Consider the following 21,668-nt stretch of genomic DNA (forward strand, 5'->3'; position numbering starts at 1 on the left):
TTTTTTTTTTTTTTTTTTTTTTTTTTTTTTTTTTGAGACGGAGTTTGGCTCTGTCACCCAGGCTGGAGTACAGTGGCCGGATCTCAGCTCACTGCAAGCTCCGCCTCCCGGGTTCCCGCCATTCTCCTGCCTCAGCCTCCCGAGTAGCTGGGACTACAGGCGCCCGCCACCTCGCCCGGCTAGTTTTTTGTATTTTTTTAGTAGAGACGGGGTTTCACTGTGTTAGCCAGGATGGTCTCGATCTCCTGACCTCGTGATCCGCCCGTCTCGGCCTCCCAAAGTGCTGGGATTATAGGCTTGAGCCACCGCGCCCGGCCTAAAAACTTTTAATTAAAAATATTTCTTAAAAATCAGATGTGGTAGGCCGGGCACGGTGGCTCATGCCTGTAATCCCAGCACTCTGGGAGGCCAAGGCGGGTGGATCACAAGGTCAGGAGATCGAGACCATCCTGGCTAACATGGTGAAACCCCATTTCTACTAAAAATACAAAAACTTAGCTGGGTGTAGTGGTGTGCGCCTGTAATCCCAGCTACTCGGGAGGCTGGGGCAAGAGAATCGCTTGAACCCGGGAGGTGGAGGTTGCAGTGAGCCAAGATCATGTCATTGCACTGCAGTCTGGGTGAGAGAGCGAGATTCCATCTCAAAAAAAAAAAAAAAAAAAAATCAGATGTGGGCCAGGGACGGTGGCTCATACCTATAATCCCAGCACTTTAGGAGGCCAAGGCAGGCGGATCACTTGAGGTCAGGAGTTCGAGACCAGCCTGGCCAACAGGGTAAAACTCCATCTCTACTAAAAATACAAAAATTAGCCAGGCATGGTGGTTGGTGCCTTTAATCCCAGATACTAGGGAGGCTGAAGCATGAGAATCGCTTGAACCTCAGAGGCGGAGGTTGCAGTGAGCCAAGATTGCACCATTGCACTCCAGATTAGGCAACAGAGTAAGACTACATCTAAAAAAAAAAAAAAAAAAAAAAATTCAAATGGACTTTGAGAAAGTATTAAGTACACAGCTAAGCAGTGAGACTGGGTAAGGAAGTCCGTTCTGTCAATCAGTTATGAGTATACTGAGTTAAGTCAGTAGTTCCCAAATATGGCTACAAATTAGAATCACCTGCAGTGTTTATTAAAACTTGAGAGGTCCCCTACTACTCCGCAGAAGACCTAATGAACAGAATCTCTGGGATAAAGCCTAGGAGTATGTCATTTTAACAAGCACCCCAAATGAGAATGAAATAGCCAGCCAAGCCTAAACCCCTGAAGAGCAGACCTATATGGCCATGTGGGAACGCCTGCTGGATTTCCCAAGTATCTTCTCCTGGAGTTCAGTTTCCAGACGTGTGCTCATCTGAAAATAGTCTTACCTCATTCCCTCTCCATACCGGCACTGAAGAGACAAACAAGTACAGCCTTCATTAGTGATAAGAATCCTGGACATCTATCTCCGCCTCTTCTACTTACTTCCCACAGGTTCCCCACTCCAGCTAACTCGCTCCAGGTCATCATCATCATCATCATCCACGAAGTCTCGGAGGCTGTTCACCGCCCGCTTGGACTCCTTTAACTGCAGAGGGACACAAGGCCAGGGCGCTCAGGCAATCATCATTCCCCACCTCTCTTCCAACAATCAAGAAGGCTGAGGAATTGGGGCCTGAAGGTGGCCAATGCTCACCCTGTGCAATCGAAAGCCTAGCATACTAGATATCTGCCAAGAAAACAAACTGATTTTTAGCCAACACTACAGTCCAGTGGTAAAAGAATTAGGAGGAATCAAAGTCACTTTTGAATTCTCATCATATTCCTGGCAGTGACTTGCTATGTAAACCTGAGTGAATTTATTCACCTCTCTAAAAATAAATGTTTCCCCAATTGCAAAATAGACACAACAAAAATAAATCCTCCAATCCAGTTCATCTTTCAAAAATAAAAAATATATATCACATGAATAAAAGACTTGAGGTTCTTTAAAAAGAAAAAAAAAACTGAAAGGAAGAAATCACCTTAAAAAGGTAAAGTAAAAAAGGCAGTAAGCTGGATTTTACAATCCTTCTGGCTCTTTCCTGAGCCTAATGAAGACATAGTCAAAAGCCAAGTTACCCAGACTGCAAGAGGAAGGAATTTTAGAGTGGCACTGTGGAAAAGAGTACAAACTTCAGCAGTTGACCTACCTGTGAAAGCTCATCATCTTCATCGTCAAAGGTGAAAGCCTTGAACTTGGAGCTGTTCCAATACTCCTCCTCATCACCCTTTGTCCGATTCATCTACAGTGACAGGAAGACATACATCGTCTCTTTCTGGGTCTCTCCCTAAAGAGTTCCAAAGCTTTAACTGCTCCCAAAAATCAAGGATGCAGAAAAGGATCTGGTAAAACAAATATTGAACCTGCCATATTAAACCACATTCTTGGGTCTCCAACTGATCAAATCATACTTCTAATCTTCTAATTACCCAGAAGTAGTCATCCATTCTTAGAGCATCCACTTTGTCCAGGGCACTCTCTCAGGTGTTGTAAGGTATATTAAAAAGTGCCAGAGACTGGGTGCAGTGGCTCAGGCTTTTAATCCCAGCAATTTGGGAGGCCGAGGCGGGCAGATCGCCTGAGGTCAGGAGTTCGAGACCAGCCTGATCAACATGGAGAAACCCCGTCTCTACTAAAAATACAAAATTAGCCGGGCATGGTGGTGCATGCCTGTAATCCCAGCTACTCAGGAGGCTGAGGCAGGAGAATCGCTTGAACCCGGGAGGCGGAGGTTGCGGTGAGCCGAGATTGCACCATTGCACTTCAGCCTGGGCAACAAGAGCAAAACTCCATCTCAAAAAAAAAAAAAAAAAGTGTCAGACACGGTCCCACTTCTGAAGGACCCTACAACACAGCCAGGGCATTCAGCATAGGTATATATTAAAAGCAACAGGCAACAGTGCAAGGCAGGCAGATGCTGTAAGAATCCATTACAGCCGGGCGCGGTGGCTCAAGCCTGTAATCCCAGCACTTTGGGAGGCCGAGGCGGGCGGATCACGAGGTCAGGAGATCGAGACCATCCTGGCTAACATGGTGAAACCCCGTCTCTACTAAAAATACAAAAAACTAGCCGGGCGTGGTGGCGGGCGCCTGTAGTCCCAGCTACTCGGAGGCTGAGGCAGGAGAATGGCCTGAACCTGGGAGGCGGAGCTTGCAGTGAGCCGAGATCGCGCCACTGCACTCCAGCCTGGGTGACACAGCGCGAGACTCCGTCTCAAAAAAAAAAAAAAAAAAAAAAAGAATCCATTACAAAACTTTGCTGAATACACAAGGAAGAGCAATCAAAACATGCACAAAACAGACAAAAATTGCATTCGCATTTTCAACAAATATTTATTGAGCACCATCTCTGGGGCACTGTTCTAGGTTCTGGGAATACTACAGTGAATAAAATTGACAAATATTCCACTCTCATAAATGCCTGAAAGAATGGAAAGCAAAGCAATTAAAAGAAGTAGAACTATTTCACCTAAATCTTCAAATTATGACTATTTGATTAACAACTGTTGGCCAAAATTTGGGAAATGAGGGCATGGCCAAGAAAAGCAAGTATATAAAGAAGTAGTCAAAAGACCACAAGTCCCTGTTATAACTACTATAAAATTCAATTTTGCCCTGCAAAAACAAGTTTTGCCCTAGAATTACAAACTAGGCAGGGCACAGTGGCTCACATCTGTAATCCCAGCACTTTGGGAGACTGAGGTGGGAGGATTGCCTAGGTCCAAGTTCAAGACTAGCCTGGGCAACACAGTAAAACTGTCTCTACAAAAAAAAATTTAAAAACCAAACAAAAAACCAGCCGGACATGGTGACGTAGTCCCAACTACTTGGGAGGCTGAGGTGGAGGATCACCTGAGCTCAGGAGGTTGAGGCTGCCATGAGTTGAGGTCACACAACTGCACTCCAGCCTGGGTGACAGAGTGAGACCCTCCCTGTCTCTAAATAAGGAAACAGAATTACAAACTAAACTATCAATGCCAACTGGATTAGAATGAAAACTATGATTTAAGCCAAGGACTAGGTACTAAAACTCCCACAGCACCAAAAATAATTGTAAAGGCTAAACAGCATCAAGTTCTAAAAGAACCATTTGCTTTTCCTTTTAATAGCACCTTCATCAATAAAAGCTTGAGAAAAGCCTCATCATGGTAGTCCTGTTGAGGCTTTTGATGGCCCTTAAAGATATTCTACTGTTACTTCCTGACTCTGTTTTCAACTCAGGGGATATAAGGATAGCAAGGGTATTGTGGGAATTTTCTATCTTGTTCCTTCCCACAGCAGACATTGCTAATTGATTTCTACTGGAAGTGTTGCTTAAAAATCCTTTTCTGTATTTAATTTTAGGGAGATAAACCAAAAATGCTGGCAGACACCATGAAATCATCCCACACAGACATTGAAGTCAGGCAACCTTGAGTTCAAATCCTGGTTTCTCTTAATTCTGAGCAAACTGGATAAATGACTTTACTTTGAAGCCTTGGAGAAAATTATATCCTATCTCACAGGGTTGCAGGGAACACCTATAAAAGTGTCTAGCGGAAAGTAAATACTAAATGTTAATTCCTTTTAATATGGAATATCATACTGACATTTTTCTGTCTTGGTTTCCCCATCTGTAAAATGGGCATAACAGATGACCTACCTTAGAAATGGTTATGAGGAGTAAACCAGTTAATACATATAAAGTGCTTAGTGCCCGACCCAAAATTAACACTCAGTAGTAACTTTTATTATTAATACATCATCATAGTACCTTGGGAAAAGCTAAAAAAGAAAATATTTTTTAGCAATCCTAAAAATTAAAAAAAATACAAAAATTCTGAGTGGCCACAAATGCTGAAGATGTGCACAGAACATATAAATGTCTCTGGCACACACGTCAGTTCATAAATCTGTCATTCATTTGATCCTCAGAACAATCTTGTAAGGTAGGCCTGGGAGATTCCATTTCCATGTTACTCACGGGGAAAGTGAGGCACAAAAGAGTTCAGTATCAAAGCCACCTTGTTACGTGCTATTTCAAATTACAATCCAGGCTTTCTGGCTTCTAGACCATTTCTAGTGTCCTGCATGGTCCTTCTACCTATTTTTCACTCTCTGGAAAACTAGAGATCATTCCTTCACTATAGTAGTTATCTACAAATAGACATAGAATATGTCTAACAAACACAATAACCTGCCAGAGGATTTCTGGAAATCTTTTAAACCATGCAATGGCAGTAGACACCTGCCATCAATTTGTATTTATAACGCCAAATGAGAAGCTAGGTTTACTTGACAAGTATAGATAATGATCTAATAGCTCCAGAGTTATAAGTAATCAGGTACAATCTTAAGAGTGACAGGTGCTTCAACATGATTTAAAACACTTCAGAGGTTTATCTTTGTCGTCTCCTGTTTACTGACAGACCACAAGGCAGGGTGAGGGATCTCAGGGGAGAACAGGAACTTTACAAAAGAAAACAGAAGGATCAGCAAGAAAACCACAACATCCTCCCTGCCTCAGAAAACTCCAAAAACCAGCTTCTGAGAAAGTCAGACTTGGTTTCAATTATCTTCCGAGCCAGGAAGATACAGGTGAGGCTTGTGAACTGAGACCAGGGAACATGAGTTAAGCTAGGATGACTCTACGGGAGAACGTCCAGGAAGCCATGGATCTACCGCAGTCGTCAGAGCCCAGCGGATCCCTGGCAGAGTTAAATGCTCTTTCTGAACCAAATGTCCGCTTCCGAACCAATCGTTGGTGCTTACTCGCAGCCCCATTCCCAAGCGTACTCCAGCGCCCAAGGGTCGCCCTGACTGAAAGAAGAGAATCAGGCCTGTGGTCGTAGGATGTAGGGATGCCTCCTAGAAGACGGGAAAAGATCAAGATGCGGAGAGGCTGGACTCAGCCAGATAAGCGACCCAAGGGGCTTGGGACACCCTCACCTCTTACGCACAGAGCCCTCCCTCTCAGGACAGCGTCAGCCTCCGCCGCCGCTGGAACAGCCTCTCTTTTCAGGCTGTGCAGCTTAGAGAAGGGGGCAGAAAGGAATAATCGCGGGGCGGGGAGAAAACGCGAATAAAGGGGCCGCAGGGCATGCTGGAAGTTGTAGTTTCTTCTGCCTCTGCTGTCAGGCGCAGTCCCGATGAACCACAAGGCTTCTTGACTACAGCCCCCAGAAACCCCATGCACTGTGCTAGGTCATTTCCTCTCCCTTCAGGGCAACCTTCCGCGGTTATCCAGCGGGTCACGTAAGAAGACTACAAGTCCCATGAGGCTCAGCAAGTCCGATTTAGGGTCCAGGGAAACAATGAGACGTGTTCTTTGTTTTCCTATGGGTGAGGAATGGTTGTATGAGCAGTTGGGTTTCGGGACCCTTTTTGGGGAGAACCTGAGGGAGTCCGAAGGAACACTAAATCAGATGGAACCCACGGTGCGGCGAGTTGGGACGGAAGTAGCCGGTGGAAGTGGGGAGGAGCCGGAAGTTAAGAAGGGGAGGGGGCGGAGGGAAAAGCAAGCCAGGAGGTGCTTGCGGCCGCTTCTAGTAGTTTCCAGGCGCTGCCGGGCGGCTGGCACTAAGCGGTCCTGAGGCTGTGGCTGCGGCAGCTCCGGAGCTGGTGGCGCCGCGATAGGAGAGCCGATGGCCAAGTGGGGTGAGGGAGACCCACGCTGGATCGTGGAGGAGCGGGCGGACGCCACCAACGTCAATAACTGGCACTGGTGAGGGCCAGCAGAGCAGGCCGGCCTTGGGAGACCTGCGGCCGGGCCAGGGTTCCAGGGTTCCTGGAACCTCGGAGCGGACAGAGCTGGGGCTGAAGTAACCCTGTCCGGAGATGGGGGCGGGTCCTTCCTGTGGCAGGGGTCCGTAGCCCCAGGCCTCTCCACTCCCCGGCCACCTTCTCAGTGCTTGAGGGGAGGGAGATGGACGTGGAGGGCAGCGCCCCAGAGGAAGGTTGTCAGAGAGACTGGGAGATAACGCCCTGGCTGCTGCATCCAGCCCGTGCAGGGAGGTGCTTACTACACGTGGCCAGAGGAGTCACTGAGACTGGAACCTCTTTTGATTGTGTTGGGAGACAGCTGTGAAAGGCCTAAGGCCAGGGGTCTGTAATTCCTGTTTTGCGGCTTGCAGTAAAATTAAAAGTCATTCATAGGGGACCGCTGCAGCAGTCCCGCGGGAGATTGAGAACGTGTTGTGCAGGTGCTGAGAGCTCAGATAGCTGCGGCCTCTCACCCGGAACTGTCAGGTCAGGTGTGTTGGAACTCCAGGTTGCCGAGCAGCCGTGGTTTTATAACCTGTCCGTTCTTAAAATACTGCCCCGCTTCATGAAATCTTCCCAAAGTAATGTTTCCTTACTTTTGAATTCCACTGAATTCTGTTCATAATGTTTGTATTGTACCGTTACTTTGTTGCAGCTTTCTTTGCTGTTGTTTTCTCTAATAGTTGATAAGCAGGAGGGCAGATAGTGATGTTTCTTTTCCATATCTCACTTTGTGTTCTCTCTTCTAACATGCAGAGTACTTGACCTAATTTTTGTTGTTTTGAAGCCCTTGTCTTAACGTTTTTGTGGCCATCAAGGGGGCAGTGAATGTGTAGGAAGTTTATAATACAAGTGTGAATCTGATAGGTCAGAACACTGTGCCAGTGAGGTCAGGGTTATTGGTGTAATCCTTTCTGGGCCTTTTAGCTAAGTACTATTCTTCCATGGTCCAGTCTGTGTTCCTGATCAGAGCAATATGTGCAGTTTTCCACTTGGTCAAATGGGGGCGCCATGTTAAAGTATCAAGTATTCTCCAGCACCATCATGCCGAGAAAGGAGAGCATAATTTTCCATTGAGTTTATACTATTCTCTACAGCAGCTGTCTTTGTTGACAGTGTGCAACCCCTTGTCTTCCTAAAAAAGGGTGACATGTTTGTGGACATACTGGAGTGGGACTGGGAGTTTTTGTGTTCCTTTCAAACTATTTGTCAGGCCTCCTTTAACCTCGTATTCTCTTGCATAGAGCAGTATATCCTCCATTTGACTGCTAGTTCATAGCTTTGTTTCTGCTTTGCAGGACGGAGAGAGATGCTTCAAATTGGTCCACGGATAAGCTGAAAACACTGTTCCTGGCAGTGCAGGTTCAAAATGAAGAAGGCAAATGTGAGGTGACGGAAGTGAGTAAGCTTGATGGAGAGGCATCGATTAACAATCGCAAAGGGAAACTTATCTTCTTTTACGAATGGAGCGTCAAACTAAACTGGACAGGTAAGTCTAAGCTGGGCTGTCAGAGAGATTAACTGTGTTTTGTTTAACCTGTTAAGTAGCTGGAGAGAACAGTTTTGAGGAGTTACAAACGTTGAAGGGAGAAGACAGATGTTGCTGCTTTGGAGTCCTATGTAAAGCAGTATTGGGTACTGAAATTTCTTTGCCATTGTGGGATGCTAAATGGATTTCCTCTCTCTGGGTCTCATCAGTCCCACCCATGAAGTGGCTGGGCCACTGCATGTTTGGGCCTTGGTTTTTGTTGGAACACCTAAGGTGATATTTCTTCAGACTAGCTACATGTATCTTGTGAGTGATTTAAAAGGAGGAAGGAGGTGTTTTGTTTTTTTGTTTTTTTGTTTTGGTCTTGATCTTTTTTTTTTTACTCTCCTCAGTGTGAATCTAACAAATTAAAATGAAGCTTGTGTGTGACAGTAATTTGGGGCTGTTTTATCTCTCTTCTAGTTTTGTGTCCCTTCTGTATGACATTAGGAAAAAATTGAGGTCATGCATATGCCCGTTTTGGACAGTCCTGACTGTTGAGAGCCTGAATGTAAAAAGGCAATAAAGTTAAAGGAGTATGAGATAGCTACTGTGTGTATGGGGCAAAGCATGAAATTTGTGCTTTGATAAACATTTCTGAATAGTCATAGCATAAAGAAGGGTGAAAGTAGATTATCTGTCCTTGATTTTTGTTAATTTGTTTTTAAAGTACACTTGAAGCATAGTAGTATGGAAGGAATCTTTGGTGTCATCTTGCCCAGACCTTTTTTTTTTTTTTTGAGACGGAGTTTCACTCTTGTCGCCCAGGCTGGAGTGCAGTGGCGCGATCTCCGCCCACTGCAACCTCCACTTCCTGGGTTCAACCAATTCTCCTGCCTCAGCCTCCCAAGTAGGATTACAGGTGCCTGCCACCACGCCCGGCTAATTTTGTATTTTTATTAGAGACAGGTTTCACCGTGTTAGTCAGGCTGGTCTCGAACTGTGTCTGGCCAACACTTTTTTTTAAAATACGGGGACTAAAAATTGGTAGCATAGTTTTGTGCACATTAAATGGTAAGAAATAGATAAATACAGGCCAGGCGCGGTGGTTCACGCGTGTAATCCCAGCACTTTGGGAGGCCAGGGCGGGTGGATCATGAGGTCAGGAGATTGAGACCATCCTGGCTGACACAGTGAAACCCCGTCTCTACTAAAAATACAAAAAATTAGCCGGGCGTGGTGGCGTGTGCTTATAGTCCCAGCTACCCGGGAGGTGGAGGCAGGAGAGCTGCTTGACCCAGGAGGTGGAGGTTGCAGTGAGCTGAGATCGCACCATTGCACTCCAGCCTGGGCAACAGACTGAGACTCCATCTCGAAAGAAAAGAAATAAATGAATACTACAGTAAATATGGTGCTTTACCATTAAAAAGACCTGAAGGTTACTTGTGAAAGTGGGCATCAGAGCCAGGCACGGTGGCTCACGCCTGTAATCTCAGCACTTTGGGAGACTGAGGCAAGTGGATCAAGGTCAGGAATTGGAGACACACCTGGCCAACATGGTGAAACCCCGTCTCTACTAAAAAATACAAGAATTAGCCGGGCATGGTGGCATGCGCCTGTAATCCCAGCTACTTGGGAGGCTGAGGCAGAAGAATTGCTTGAACCTGGGAGGTGGAGGTTACAGTGAGCCGAGATCGTGCCACTGCACTCCAGCCTGAGTGACAGAGCTGTCTTGGGGGGAAAAAAGTGGGCATCAGAAGGGTTGCAGCTTGAGGACTACTTTGGAATGGTAGAAGGAGAGTCATCTACAATCAGAAGGAACATTACAGTAGATGAGGATGGGTATGGCTCACAATACACGCTGTAAACCGAGGTCATTGGCAGATAGGTGTTTGAGATATGTGTGTTTTATGTATCCTATGTAGTTGGGTGAGGCTTTCCATATTCACCTAGTGTTTCTCATGGATGGAGTCACATATAAGCAAATGTGAACTTCTCATTATAATCAAATTGCTCCCTAATATCTCAGTTGCACTGAAATAAATTGATATTTTCAAAAGAAGTGTCTAGCAGAACTACTGGCTTTTGACCCAAGTTCTCATGGTATAACTCATGCTAGTACCAATAACATAGTTGGTTTCCAGTAACCTGGTGAGGAAAAGACATTTCTTTTGGGGGTGCGGGTGTTGATTGCATCTGGCATGTGGCATTCTCAGAATAAAGAGGATCAGTTCAGCCATCCAAAAGCAGCGGAAGTGAGGTCGCAGTTAGGACCCTGGAGCAGAGACCTTTCCTGCCTAGGAGTGGACTAATGACATTGCATTGGTTTTGACAGGTACTTCTAAGTCAGGAGTACAGTACAAAGGACATGTGGAGATCCCCAATTTGTCTGATGAAAACAGCGTGGATGAAGTAGAGGTTCGTGCTTCCTAACTCCTAATCCAAGTCCTCTATATCCTTTTATTCTCAGATGAGAAAAGTGACCTGTCATTGAGGATTCATAGCGCAGGCTTGGTCCAAGCATTCAGAACCCGAGTCTGCAGATACTTTGCTAGGCGTATGGTGCCACTGGAAACTTCCAGAGCAATTTGCACTTTAATTTCTTCACTTTAGCTAGTAACATGGGTTCCAACTAACATTAGCCATTTGACAGAGAGGACTCAAGAAGGAACACTAATGGGGATTGTACGAATATCGCAGTACTCATGCATTTCCTTTGGAAATGTCAGCAGTTACGTGATTGCTCAGCCCCCACATTCCATAATGAGGGTGCCCCTCAAGTTATTTACCACCTACTTCTCATCTTTCACTCAGATTAGTGTGAGCCTTGCCAAAGATGAGCCTGACACAAATCTCGTGGCCTTAATGAAGGAAGAAGGGGTGAAACTTCTCAGAGAAGCAATGGGAATTTACATCAGCACCCTCAAAACAGGTATCCCTTGAGTAGTTCTATATGCCTTAAGGAGGTAGTTTCCACCTGTTAGACTGTGGTTAAGGGCCTGGACAGTCCTTTCTTTGGCAGATGGGTAAAGATTTGTGGGGAGGGGGCTTATTTCATCTTAAAGTCAGTCCATAAGCTCGGAGTAAGGGAAAGATCTGGAGCTGTGTTGTCTAATACTGACAGTTGAGCATTTGAGATGTGGTTAGACCAAACCGAGATGTGCTGTGAGGGCCAGGCACAGTGGCTCACACTTGTAATCCCAGCACTGTTGGAGGCTGAGGTGGGCTGATTGCCTGAGCTCAGGAATTCGAGACCAGCCTGGGCAACATGCCGTCCTACAAAAAATACAAAAATTAGCTGGATGCGGTGGTTGGCGCCTGTAGTCCCAGCTACTGGGGAGGCTGAGGTGGGAGAGTGGCTTGAGCCCAGGAGGCAGGGAGGTTGCATTGACCTAGCTGAGATCATGCCTCTGCACTCCAGCCTGGATGACCAAAAAACAAGAGATGTGCTGTGAGTATAAATTACACTATGGGCTGGGTGCGGTGGCTCACGCCTATAATCTCAGCACTTTGGGAGGCCGAGTTGGGCGGATCACTTGAGGTCGGGAGTTCAAGACCAGCCTGACCAACATGGAGAAACCCCATCTCTACTAAAAATACAAAATTAGCCGGGCGTGGTGGCGCATGCCTGTAATCCCAGCTACTCAAGAGGCTGAGGCAGGAGAATCGCTTGAACTTGGGAGATGGAGGTGGCGATGAGTCAAGAACATGCCATTGCACTCCAGCCTGGGCAACAGAGTGAGACTCTGTCTCAAAAAAAAAATTATATTTGAGGCTCACATTATATTTCTAATGGACAGCGCTAATCTAAAGACTTGGCATCGCGGGACTCATTACTTAAATACAGTCTGGACTATCTTTGATATGCATTCTCCAGGGATATTTAGATGGTTAGAATAGAAGTCAGCTCAGCTTTCCCCTGGGATTCCATTTCTGCCAGTGTGTTCTGATCTTGGTGTTGGAAAATGTATAATAACCATCAAAGAAGATGATAGAAGGTGATAGACACCTTTTTGGGGGAGGACCAGTACTCCAGTGCCATAACTAGTTGTGGCTTTTCTACAGAGGTAAGGCAGAGTGGAGGAAAGACACTAACCATGCATCCATGGGTGCTGGGTAGATTACCTACTCTTGAAGTCATCAAAGTGCCACAGTGTTCATGCCATCCTTCCATAGTAGACCTCACATGCACTTAATATGTTATAATGTTTCCAGTTGAGTCAGGAGGATAAGCTTTTAAAAATAATCCCAGTGGCTGGGTGCAGTGGCTCATGCCTGTAATCCCAGCACTTTGGGAGGCTAAGGCCAGTGGATCACGAGATCAGGAGATCGAGACCATTCTCGCCAACATGGTGAAACCCCATCTCTACCAAAAATACAAAAATTAGCCGGGCATGGTGGCGCTTTCCTATAATCCCAGCTACTCAGGAGGCTGAGGCAGGAAAATAGCTTCACCCAGGGAGTTGGAGATTGCAGTGAGCTGAGATTGCGCCACTGCACTCCAGCCTGGCGACAGAGCAAGACTCCATCTAAAAAAAAAAAAAAACACACAAAAGATAATCCCAGTGAACATACTATATTCTATAGCATATACCCTGATACCAGTCTGGCATAGACCAAAGGTAAAGATGTAAAAATAGCCTCTTCCTTTTCTGGTCATAACCTCATTCTGTAGTAGGATGGCTATGTTTGTCAAGCTGTAATGAAACTCCAGATCTCAGCTACTAAGAAATAACTTCCATGAGCTGGAATTTTATCTTTTCAGAGTTCACCCAGGGCATGATCTTACCTACAGTGAATGGAGAGTCAGTAGACCCAGTGGGGCAGCCAGCACTGAAAACTGAGGAGCTCAAGGTAAATGGTTTTCCCCCGGGGTGGGAGACTGTCTGCAAAGGAACTTGGGAGACCGCCTTCTTAATTCCACATGTCAGCTCTTTGTGTCCCTAACCTCTAAGCCAGAGCAGCTGTGATCTGCTCATGGTGCTTTTTTAGAGTCCCTGCAATATGCATTCATTCACCCATCTTTAACCTGGTTTTAATTTGTTTATCGCAGACCCCTAGAGCAAGTAGAAGCTATCAGACAGTTAAAAGTCTGACTCTTGATTGCATTTAGCACCAATTAGGAGGTTATGAACAAAGGATGGTCTTCATCTATATAAGTCTTCAGCCTAATTGGTATGTTGATATCTCAGACTTTGATTTTAGAGGTCCCATCAGGAAATGGAGTTACATCCCTGTCTTCACCCAGTCTCTCCAGTTTACAGGGTGAGCAAGTACTTTATCTGGAGATGGAAGTTTGTGGTTCAAGCTCAGCACTTGGTTTAGAGCCCTGTTGCTCTTTTGTCAGCATAGTAGAGTGGGTACTCTGGAAGTGGGGAGAAAACTGCTTCCAGCTATTTAAGCATAGAAATTGTTTGAGAATTACACAGCTCTTAAAAAATATCTCAATGATTTGATTTGTTATTTGACTATCAGGGTCTTCCTTGTAGAGTGGTTATTTTTACTGGGAATTGAGGATGTTTCCAGAAACATGACCCTCATGACTAAAACACCTACACACTCAAATTCCCTTCAAACCCTTTGGAATAATTAGCCTTGGAGGTGAAAATTTTTATGAGAATGAATGGTACAACTGTCTCTGAAGCCACGCTGATTGAGGTTGTATCATTACTCTGTACTGACCGTTTTCACTGCCACTTTCACAGGCTAAGCCTGCTCCTTCAAAAACCCAGGCCAGACCTGTTGGAGTCAAAATCCCCACTTGTAAGATCACTCTTAAGGAAACCTTCCTGACATCACCAGAGGAGCTCTATAGAGTGTTTACCACCCAAGAGGTAAGTCAGTCTTGTCCTTCAGGCCTCGTGCCATCTGCCCTGAGTGTGCAGAAGAGGTGCTCACAGCTGGAGCCATGAGGCCTTCATCAAAGTGAAGTTTCCCTCCCTCTATTCTTTTTTTTTTTTTTTTTTTTTGAGACGGAGTCTCGCTCTGTCACCCGCCCAAGCTGGAGTGCAGTGGCGCAATCTCGGCTCACTGCAACCTCTGCCTGCCAGGTTCAAGCGATTCTCCTGCCTTAGCATCCCAAACAGCTGGTACTATAGGCACACGCCATCATGCCCAGCTAATTTTTATATTTTTTAGTAGAGATGGGGTTTCACCATATTTTTTAGTAGAGATGGGCTGATCTCAAACTCCTGACCTCAAGTGATCTGCCCACACCTCAGCCTCCCAAAGTGCTGGGATTACAGGCGCAAACCACTGTGCCCAGCCATATTTATTTATTTTAAAAACAAAAGACCTGGTCTTGCTATGTTGCCCAGACTAGCCTTGAACTCCTGGGCTCAAGCGATCCTCCTTCCTCAGCCTCCTGAGTAACTGGGATTACAGGTGCACATTACCATGCCTGTTCTAGTTTTGGGTCATATAAGTAGAAATCACTGAGTGAATCTTATCAGAAAAGTGAATGGCCATTCTTGGTTACTCTGTAGCACAGAAGAATTCCTGGCTTCTTTCTGTTGCACAGCTGACTTGTACCATTCTGCTGCTATAGTGTGGAGTTGAGAAACATGACTGTATTCAGCTTTTTTATCTGATAGTAAAGGTGGTTAGGATACGTGGAAGTTCCCACATACTCTAGGACAAAATTCCAAGATCTTATTTTTTAAACAAAAATGCAAATACAGCCATAAATTAAGAGGTACCATGTAGTATATGGGTGTTAGTATGTCTGTGTGCCTGCACTCAAAATACTCTCATGATAGTTCTGTCCCCCTTAGAAAACCAAGAACTGGAGAAGCAGTTAAATGGACACAGACTTCAGTTGAATCTCTTCTTCCAAACTAGCTAAAGTTTTCAGAGTTTTAAAATACTTTTGTATGGGAGGATTCCTGACATTTTTAACCTTCTGTTCCTTTTTAATTTTTTACCATGTATTTGTATTACCTACTTAAAAAAATAGTAAAGCCTTTTTAAAAGTAAAAGTGGCACTGTTGAGTAATCGAACACAGCAAAATGATACTGATTTGATATATATGGAGTAGGCCAGGCACAGTGGCTCACACCTCTAATCCCAGCACTTTGGGAGGCTGAGGCCAATGAATTGCTTGAGCCCAGGAGTTTGAGACTTGTCTGGCCAACATGGTGAAGCCATCTATACAAAAAATACAGAAATTAGCTGGTGTGGTGGTACACACCTATAGTCCCAGCTCCTCAGGAGGCTGAGGTGGAAGGATCACCTAAGCTTAGGAGGTTGGGGCTACAGTGAGCCATGATCATGCCACTGCACTTTGGCCCGGGCAACAAAGCAAGACCCATCTCAAAAACAAAATAAAAGGGCTGGGCACGGTGGCTCATGCCTATAATCCCAGCACTTTGGGAGGTCGAGGCCGGTGGATCTGGAGGTCAGGAGTTCAAGACCAGTCTGGCCAAGATGGTGAAACCCCGTCTGTACTAAAAACACAAAAAATTAGCTGGCGTGGTGGCACATGCCTGTAATCCCGGCTACTCCGGAGGCTGAGGCAGAGAATTGCTTAAAACGTGGACAGGCAGAGGTCGCAGTGAGCTGAGATCATGCCACTGCACTCTAGCCTGGGTGACAGAGTGAGACTCCGTCTCAAAAAATAAAAAAAAAGATGTATGGCATAGATCTACTTTGGGACACGTTCTCAGAAACGAAAATAGAAGTCTCAGACATTTACTTGAGAATTTTCTTTCATAAGCTCATTCTCATATCTTTCTGAACCATATAGTATTTCAAATAAATGAAAGTAAATGGGTCCAAAGTAATGGCATCATCGGATCAGAAAGAATTCCCGAAGTCAAGTCCTGGCTGGTAGTAGAACAGAATAGAGGGACACCTTGGACCCGCCTGTGGGGCAGACTGGCGGAAATGAGAGTTGAGACATGCAGCCTTCAGCTGGCATTTGTCCCTGGGTCCCACTGAGAGCCATGTATCTTCTGCCTCTTTTTTTTTTTCCTGCAGCTGGTGCAGGCCTTTACCCATGCTCCCGCAACATTAGAAGCAGACAGAGGTGGAAAGTTCCACATGGTAGATGGCAACGTTTCTGGGGAATTTACTGATCTGGTGAGTACCTGCCGGCCCTAGACTTGGGTTGTTGCATCTGTCTGGTCAGCTGAGTGACATTTCTCTTGTTTCTCAACTCTATAGGTAAAGTTTAAGGCTTTAATCTCTTTGGTTAATAAAACATTTTGTTTTTCAAAAAAAGGCTGTGATTTGAACTCTCTTGCAAGTAATACAATTGCACAGATGGTGGACTCCGTATGAAGGGCAGATGACTGATCCTAGCTAGGACTGGGTGCGTTGTAGTATATAATGTAGACTGAGCTGTTTGATTATTTTAGGTCCCTGAGAAACATATTGTGATGAAGTGGAGGTTTAAATCTTGGCCAGAGGGTAAGTAAACATATATATTGCCATTACCCCCAGAACTTTTTCTCTTTGCTGTAGTTTTTTTTTTGTTTGTTTTTTGGAAACAGGGTCTCACTGTCACCCAGGCTAGAGTGCAGTGGCATAATCACAGCTAACTGCAGCCTTAACTTCCCAGACTCAAACGAACCTCCTGCTTCAGCTTCCCAAGTAGCTGAGACTACGTGTACCACCACACCAGCTTTTTTTTTTTTTAATTACATTTTTTGTAGAGATGGGGTCCCACTACATTGCCCAGGCTAGTCTCGAACTCCTGGGCTCAAGTGATCCTCCTGCCTCAGCCTCCCAAAGTACTGGGATTACAGGTTGCCCAAGTAGCTGGGATTACAGGCGCGTGCCACTACACCCAGCTAAGTTTTGTAATTGTAGTAGAGATGGGGTTTCACCATGTTAGCCAGGCTGGTCTGGAACTCCTGGCCTCTGGTGATCCGCCCATCTCAGCCTCCCAAAGTGCTGAGATTACAGGTATGAACCACCACACCCAGCCAGGTTGCCCCAGTCTTAAACTCAGATGGAAACCCTAGATATGAAACCCCATCCCCTCTGCCTTTCCCAGGGCACTTTGCCACCATCACCTTGACCTTCATCGACAAGAATGGAGAGACTGAGCTGTGCATGGAAGGTCGAGGCATCCCTGCTCCTGAGGAAGAGCGGACGCGGCAGGGCTGGCAGCGGTACTACTTTGAGGGCATTAAACAGACCTTTGGCTATGGCGCACGCTTATTTTAGGGCCAGCGGCAGGGGACTTCAGCCTCCTGGATACTTCAGTCCAGCCCTCTCCTGACTGGGACTTGCGACTCACAGGATTGCATCGTCCCAGCCGCTAACTTGGGGCCAGGGCCCCTCCCCTCCACATATACCTTGGGTTTGTGCATGTTTTCTTCTGGGTGGGTTCAGAGGGCAATTTCTCTTTTATGTGTACATATGCTAAATAAACATAATTTAAAAAACATGCGTGTCTGGAACCTGTGTTGATTGAGTGGCTGATATTGAGAGCTCCCTCAAAGGTTCTGAATTCAGTAAAGGACGGGGTGGATGGCCTTGTCTCTGTTCTGGATAAGTGTGGGTAATTAAGAGGCACAGCACCTGCTTCTCACTACCAGGCATTCCTGAGCTAGTCTTTCTTACTGGTAAATAGTTCCTGCCTTTTTACCCATAAAAGTAGGGGAGGGTTGGTACCTGGGTAGAGAGTGCTAACAAACACTATACCTCTACTGCCAGTGCAGCTGACTTCTCACTTTGCACTGCCCATAGCCTCTTACCCTCTTGCAAGGATAAGTGATCACCAGATGCTGCTTTGGGATATGGAAAGGTGGGAGATTCCTAACTTGTGGCAGCTTCTGTTACGTTGCATAGTTCCTGAGTACCAGACACTACACTGTTTACTTGCATTAACTCATTTGATCTCCATGATATGAAGTAGGTACTCTGGTCATTTGTTTTACAAGAACTTAAGTCTTGGCTTTTAAATACATGTATTTGACATATAGCCAGGTGCAGTGGCTCAGGCCTATAGTCCCAGCACTTCGGGAGGCTGAGGCAGGTAGATCACTTGAGGCCAGGAGTTTGAGACCAGCCTGGCCAACATGGCGAAACCCCATCTCTACTAAAAATACCAAAATTAACCAATGTGGTGGCGCACGCCTGTAATCCCAGCTACTCTAGAGGCTGAGGCACGAGAATTGCTTGAGCCCAGAAGGTGTGAGCCAAGATTGCACCACTGCACTCAAGCCTGGGTGACAGAGTAAGACTGTCTCAAAAAATTAAAAAAATAAATACTTTACATATTTGCTACAGGTGAGCCTTGGATTTCTTAACACCCAGACTGAACAATTAAGCAAAGAGTTGAGATTTGCAACAAGGACTAACTGCAACAAGGACTGTAACTGCAGAGCCCATACTCAGGAAATTGTTTATTTAACAATATGTGGTACCGTTAAGTTTGCTGGGCACTGACCATGAGCCAAGTGTTGGGGATATAGTGGATTCAGACTGCCACATTGCAGGAAGAGGTAACAGTACCTGAACAGGGAGAATCACTCCTGGACAAGCCTCACCCTAACTTCCTGCACCCCAGCGTGGGTCAGTGCCCTCTAAGCCAGACACTACCTCCTACAGCTACAGCTATTTCCTTCGTCTATTTTTTGCCTGTTTTATTGGGTGGCAGCAAGACCTTGCAGGCTAAAACTGGTTAAAGCAGAGTTCAAGATCTGGTTCATTTACATTTCCCAAAGCCATCTTTGGCTTGAATTATAGGAGTGCTGGGCTGAACTAATCTACATCTAGTTTGACATTACATCTGCCTCCTAGGGGTCCAAAATGACACCTTTTGCTGAAGAACCTGGACTCTAGCTTGAATCAAATCAATAGGCCCTTCCTAACAGACCCCTCCTAACACAGAGACCATTAAAAAATGAGCCTTTGGCTGGGCGCGGCGACTCACGCTTGTAATCCCAGCACTTTGGGAGACCGAGGCAGGCAGATCACAAGGTCAGGAGTTCGAGACCAGCCTGGCCAACATGGCGAAACCCCATCTCTACTAAAAATACAAAAATTAGCCAGGCGTAGTGGCAGGCACTTGTAATCCCAGTTACTGGCTGAGGCAGGAGAATTGCTTGAACCTGGGAGGCAGAGGTTTCAGTGAACTGAGACCAAGCCACTGCACTCCAGCCTGGGCGACAGATGAAGATTCTGTCTCAAAACAAAAACAACAACAAAAAAGAGCCCTTTCGGCCAGGCGTGGTGGCTCACGCCTGTAATCCCAGCACTTTGGGAGGCCAAGGTGGGTAGATTACCTGAGGTCAGGGATTCGAGACCAGCCTGGCCAACATGGTGAAACCCCATCTCTACTAAAAATACAAAAATTAGCCAGGTGCAGTGGCAGGTGCCTGTAATCCCAGCTACTCAGGAGGCTGAGTGGGAGAATTGCCTGAAGCCAGGACACGGAGGTTGCAGTGAGCCAAGATCATGCCATTGATTGCATTCCAGTCTAGGCGACTGAGCAAGACTCTGTCTGAATGAAAAAAAAAAAAGAAAAAGAGAAAGAAAAAATAAGGCTTTTCATACACATCTGGATGGAAAGTTATCAGTTCCAGAACACTTAGAATCAATCAAGTAGAGATGACCAATACGTTCGTTAAACCCAAGGCACCAGGCTAAGTGCCTGCCATGTGACATGTGCAATTGCCATTACATGCCAGTATTGATGGCTATTCAATTCTTACCATTGCCATTTTACTGATAACATTTTGGTTAGCCATCTGAACCTTTTTAGCAGATGGTATAGCTAGAAATAAAACTGTGGACTTTGACTTGTGTTTGAATAGTAAAAGTTCCCCACTTCCTAACAAATTGGGTGAACATCCTTATCTGTAGAATGCGTATAATAGGTGCCTTGTGAGAGTGTTCGAGATGATACATGTGGAAACACTGGCACCTGGTGTCATTTAGCAAATAGTCCCTGCTGAGTCCATTCAAAAGCCCAAGTGTTTTCCCTTAAGTCAGAATGCTATTTTGAAAAGCTGGCTAATTTAGTCCAAATTGCATATCTTGGGCTAAGAGCTCTGCCTGCCTGAGAGGAAGAACAATGCACAAAAGTCGACTCCACTCCTAGAGATTCTTACTCAGTGGGTGTGGGGTGTGGCTCATAAACAGAGTTTAATAAATATCCCAGGTGATTCTAATATCAGGGATGCACTTTGAGAAGCACCTCAACATGTGAAGTAAACTTCATTATAAAGAGGGAGGCACAGCAGCACATTTGTGTCCCTTTTGCAACTAAGGATCTAATCATTCTGTCTTCCAAGAGACAGAGGTCAGCAGACTCCTACTGTTGGTTACCTAAAACTCTAGGAAGAATTCAATCTGACCAGCCTTGCCTAGCCTAGGGCCGTTTGTGAGGCAAACCAGAGGGGGAAAAATTGGGCAAAACCATCTTGGTTGCTGGGGTAGCTGTTAAGGTAGAAACAGTCAGTGGTATTCATGCTGGATTCATGACCACGGATGAACTCCTGGTGTTGGGGACAGGAAGAACAGCTAGTCAAGCCAGTGATGTGACTGACACCAGAAAAGAACGGAGTGGAGGGACCCTCTCTGGTTTCATGGGCTTCCTCTGGGCTCTGATACCAGCTGCTCTGGAAACCCTCCCTTCATCAGGCTCACTGCTCCCGCCGTTGGCGCTGCTCCTCACACACAGGTGCTCCTAAAGCCAGTTACCACCTGCGCAGTGTCTTTCTCCTTTGCATTGCTTGAATAAACATAATTTCATAGCCGACCCACTCCCCAGCCCCTTTTGTTTAGCTTCTCTCATCTGTGGCCTGACATGGTAGCAATTTAGCATGCCACTTTAAACGTACAGATTTAAAATGGGGTTGGCTAAATTCAGTATGAGTGATAGAAAACCATTAGATACAGATTAAGACAGTATGTTTAAGAGGCAAGGTGAGTTATATTAGAAAGGAGGGGAATTAGCAGTTTCCTTAGAAAGCAGACTCTGGGATTACTCTGTCTTGTTACTTTTAAAAGTTTCTGCTGAAAAATAATTAGCCTCAAGCTGGGTGCAGTGGCTCATGCCTGTAATCCCAGCACTTTAGGAGGCCAAGGCAAGTGGGCTGCTTGAGCTCAGGTGTTTGAGACCAGCCTGGGGAACAGGGCGAAACCCCGTCTCTACCAAAAATACAAAAAAAAAAAAAAAAAAAGCCAGGTGTGCTGGTGTGGGCCTGTGGTCCCAGCTACTTAGGAGGCTGAGGTGAGAGGATCACTTGAGACTGGGAGGCGGAGGTTACAGTGAGCCAAGATCGCGACTGCACTCCAGCCTGGGCAACAGATGGAGGCTCTGTCTCAAAATAATAATAATAATTAATCTTATTGAATTCCTTAGACAAGAGAAAGGGAGTGAGCATGGCTCCCATCTGGTGGCCCGAAACACTGCCCTCTCTAACCCTCTCGTATTTCTAGTTGCAGATACAGTATTTTTAGACTATGGTTCAGGACAGGCTA

The 21,668-nt window shown here is 45.7% G+C and overlaps 2 protein-coding genes across 5 annotated transcripts in view; one reads left to right on the forward strand and one right to left on the reverse strand.

The window, feature by feature from the left end:
- VIPAS39 (VPS33B interacting protein, apical-basolateral polarity regulator, spe-39 homolog) overlaps positions 1 to 6,092 on the reverse strand; it is a 32,090-nt gene extending 25,998 nt beyond the window's left edge. For 2 of the 3 annotated variants that reach the window (XM_025391169.1, XM_025391167.1), the window contains exons 1-3: positions 5,947 to 6,092; positions 2,168 to 2,260; positions 1,461 to 1,563 (exon numbers count right to left, since the gene is read on the reverse strand). In XM_025391169.1, coding sequence (XP_025246954.1) covers positions 1,461 to 1,563; positions 2,168 to 2,260 — 196 coding nt within the window. In that variant the 5' untranslated portion in view covers positions 5,947 to 6,092. Of the gene's footprint in view, positions 1 to 1,460; positions 1,564 to 2,167; positions 2,261 to 5,769 lie in introns of all 3 variants that reach the window. The other variant, XM_025391166.1, reaches the window with a different exon arrangement.
- Positions 6,093 to 6,321: 229 nt separating this feature from the next.
- On the forward strand, positions 6,322 to 17,622 carry AHSA1 (activator of HSP90 ATPase activity 1). Of its 2 annotated transcripts, none has more exons than XM_025391171.1 (9): positions 6,322 to 6,434; positions 8,058 to 8,248; positions 10,563 to 10,645; positions 11,042 to 11,159; positions 12,993 to 13,081; positions 13,933 to 14,061; positions 16,206 to 16,307; positions 16,586 to 16,637; positions 17,227 to 17,622. In XM_025391171.1, exons 4-9 carry the CDS (start codon positions 11,093 to 11,095, stop codon positions 17,397 to 17,399), a joined length of 612 nt encoding a protein of 203 aa, XP_025246956.1. In that variant the 5' UTR covers positions 6,322 to 6,434; positions 8,058 to 8,248; positions 10,563 to 10,645; positions 11,042 to 11,092; the 3' UTR covers positions 17,400 to 17,622. The 2 variants fall into 2 exon arrangements, with proteins under 2 accessions (XP_025246956.1, XP_025246955.1); XM_025391170.1 differs by lacking the exon at positions 6,322 to 6,434 and adding an exon at positions 6,476 to 6,721.
- The last annotated feature ends 4,046 nt before the right edge of the window (positions 17,623 to 21,668 follow it).

This window comes from Theropithecus gelada, chromosome 7b (genome assembly GCF_003255815.1).
Source record: "Theropithecus gelada isolate Dixy chromosome 7b, Tgel_1.0, whole genome shotgun sequence".
NCBI lineage: Eukaryota > Metazoa > Chordata > Mammalia > Primates > Cercopithecidae > Theropithecus > Theropithecus gelada.

Coding starts and splice junctions, on each gene's coding strand:
- AHSA1 (XM_025391170.1), top strand. CDS start 6,642: ATGGCCAAGTGGGGTGAGGGAGACCCACGCTGGATCGTGGAGGAGCGG. Junction 13,082..13,932: donor TGAAAACTGAGGAGCTCAAG/GTAAATGGTTTT, acceptor CCACTTTCACAG/GCTAAGCCTGCTCCTTCAAA. Junction 14,062..16,205: donor GAGTGTTTACCACCCAAGAG/GTAAGTCAGTCT, acceptor TTTTTCCTGCAG/CTGGTGCAGGCCTTTACCCA.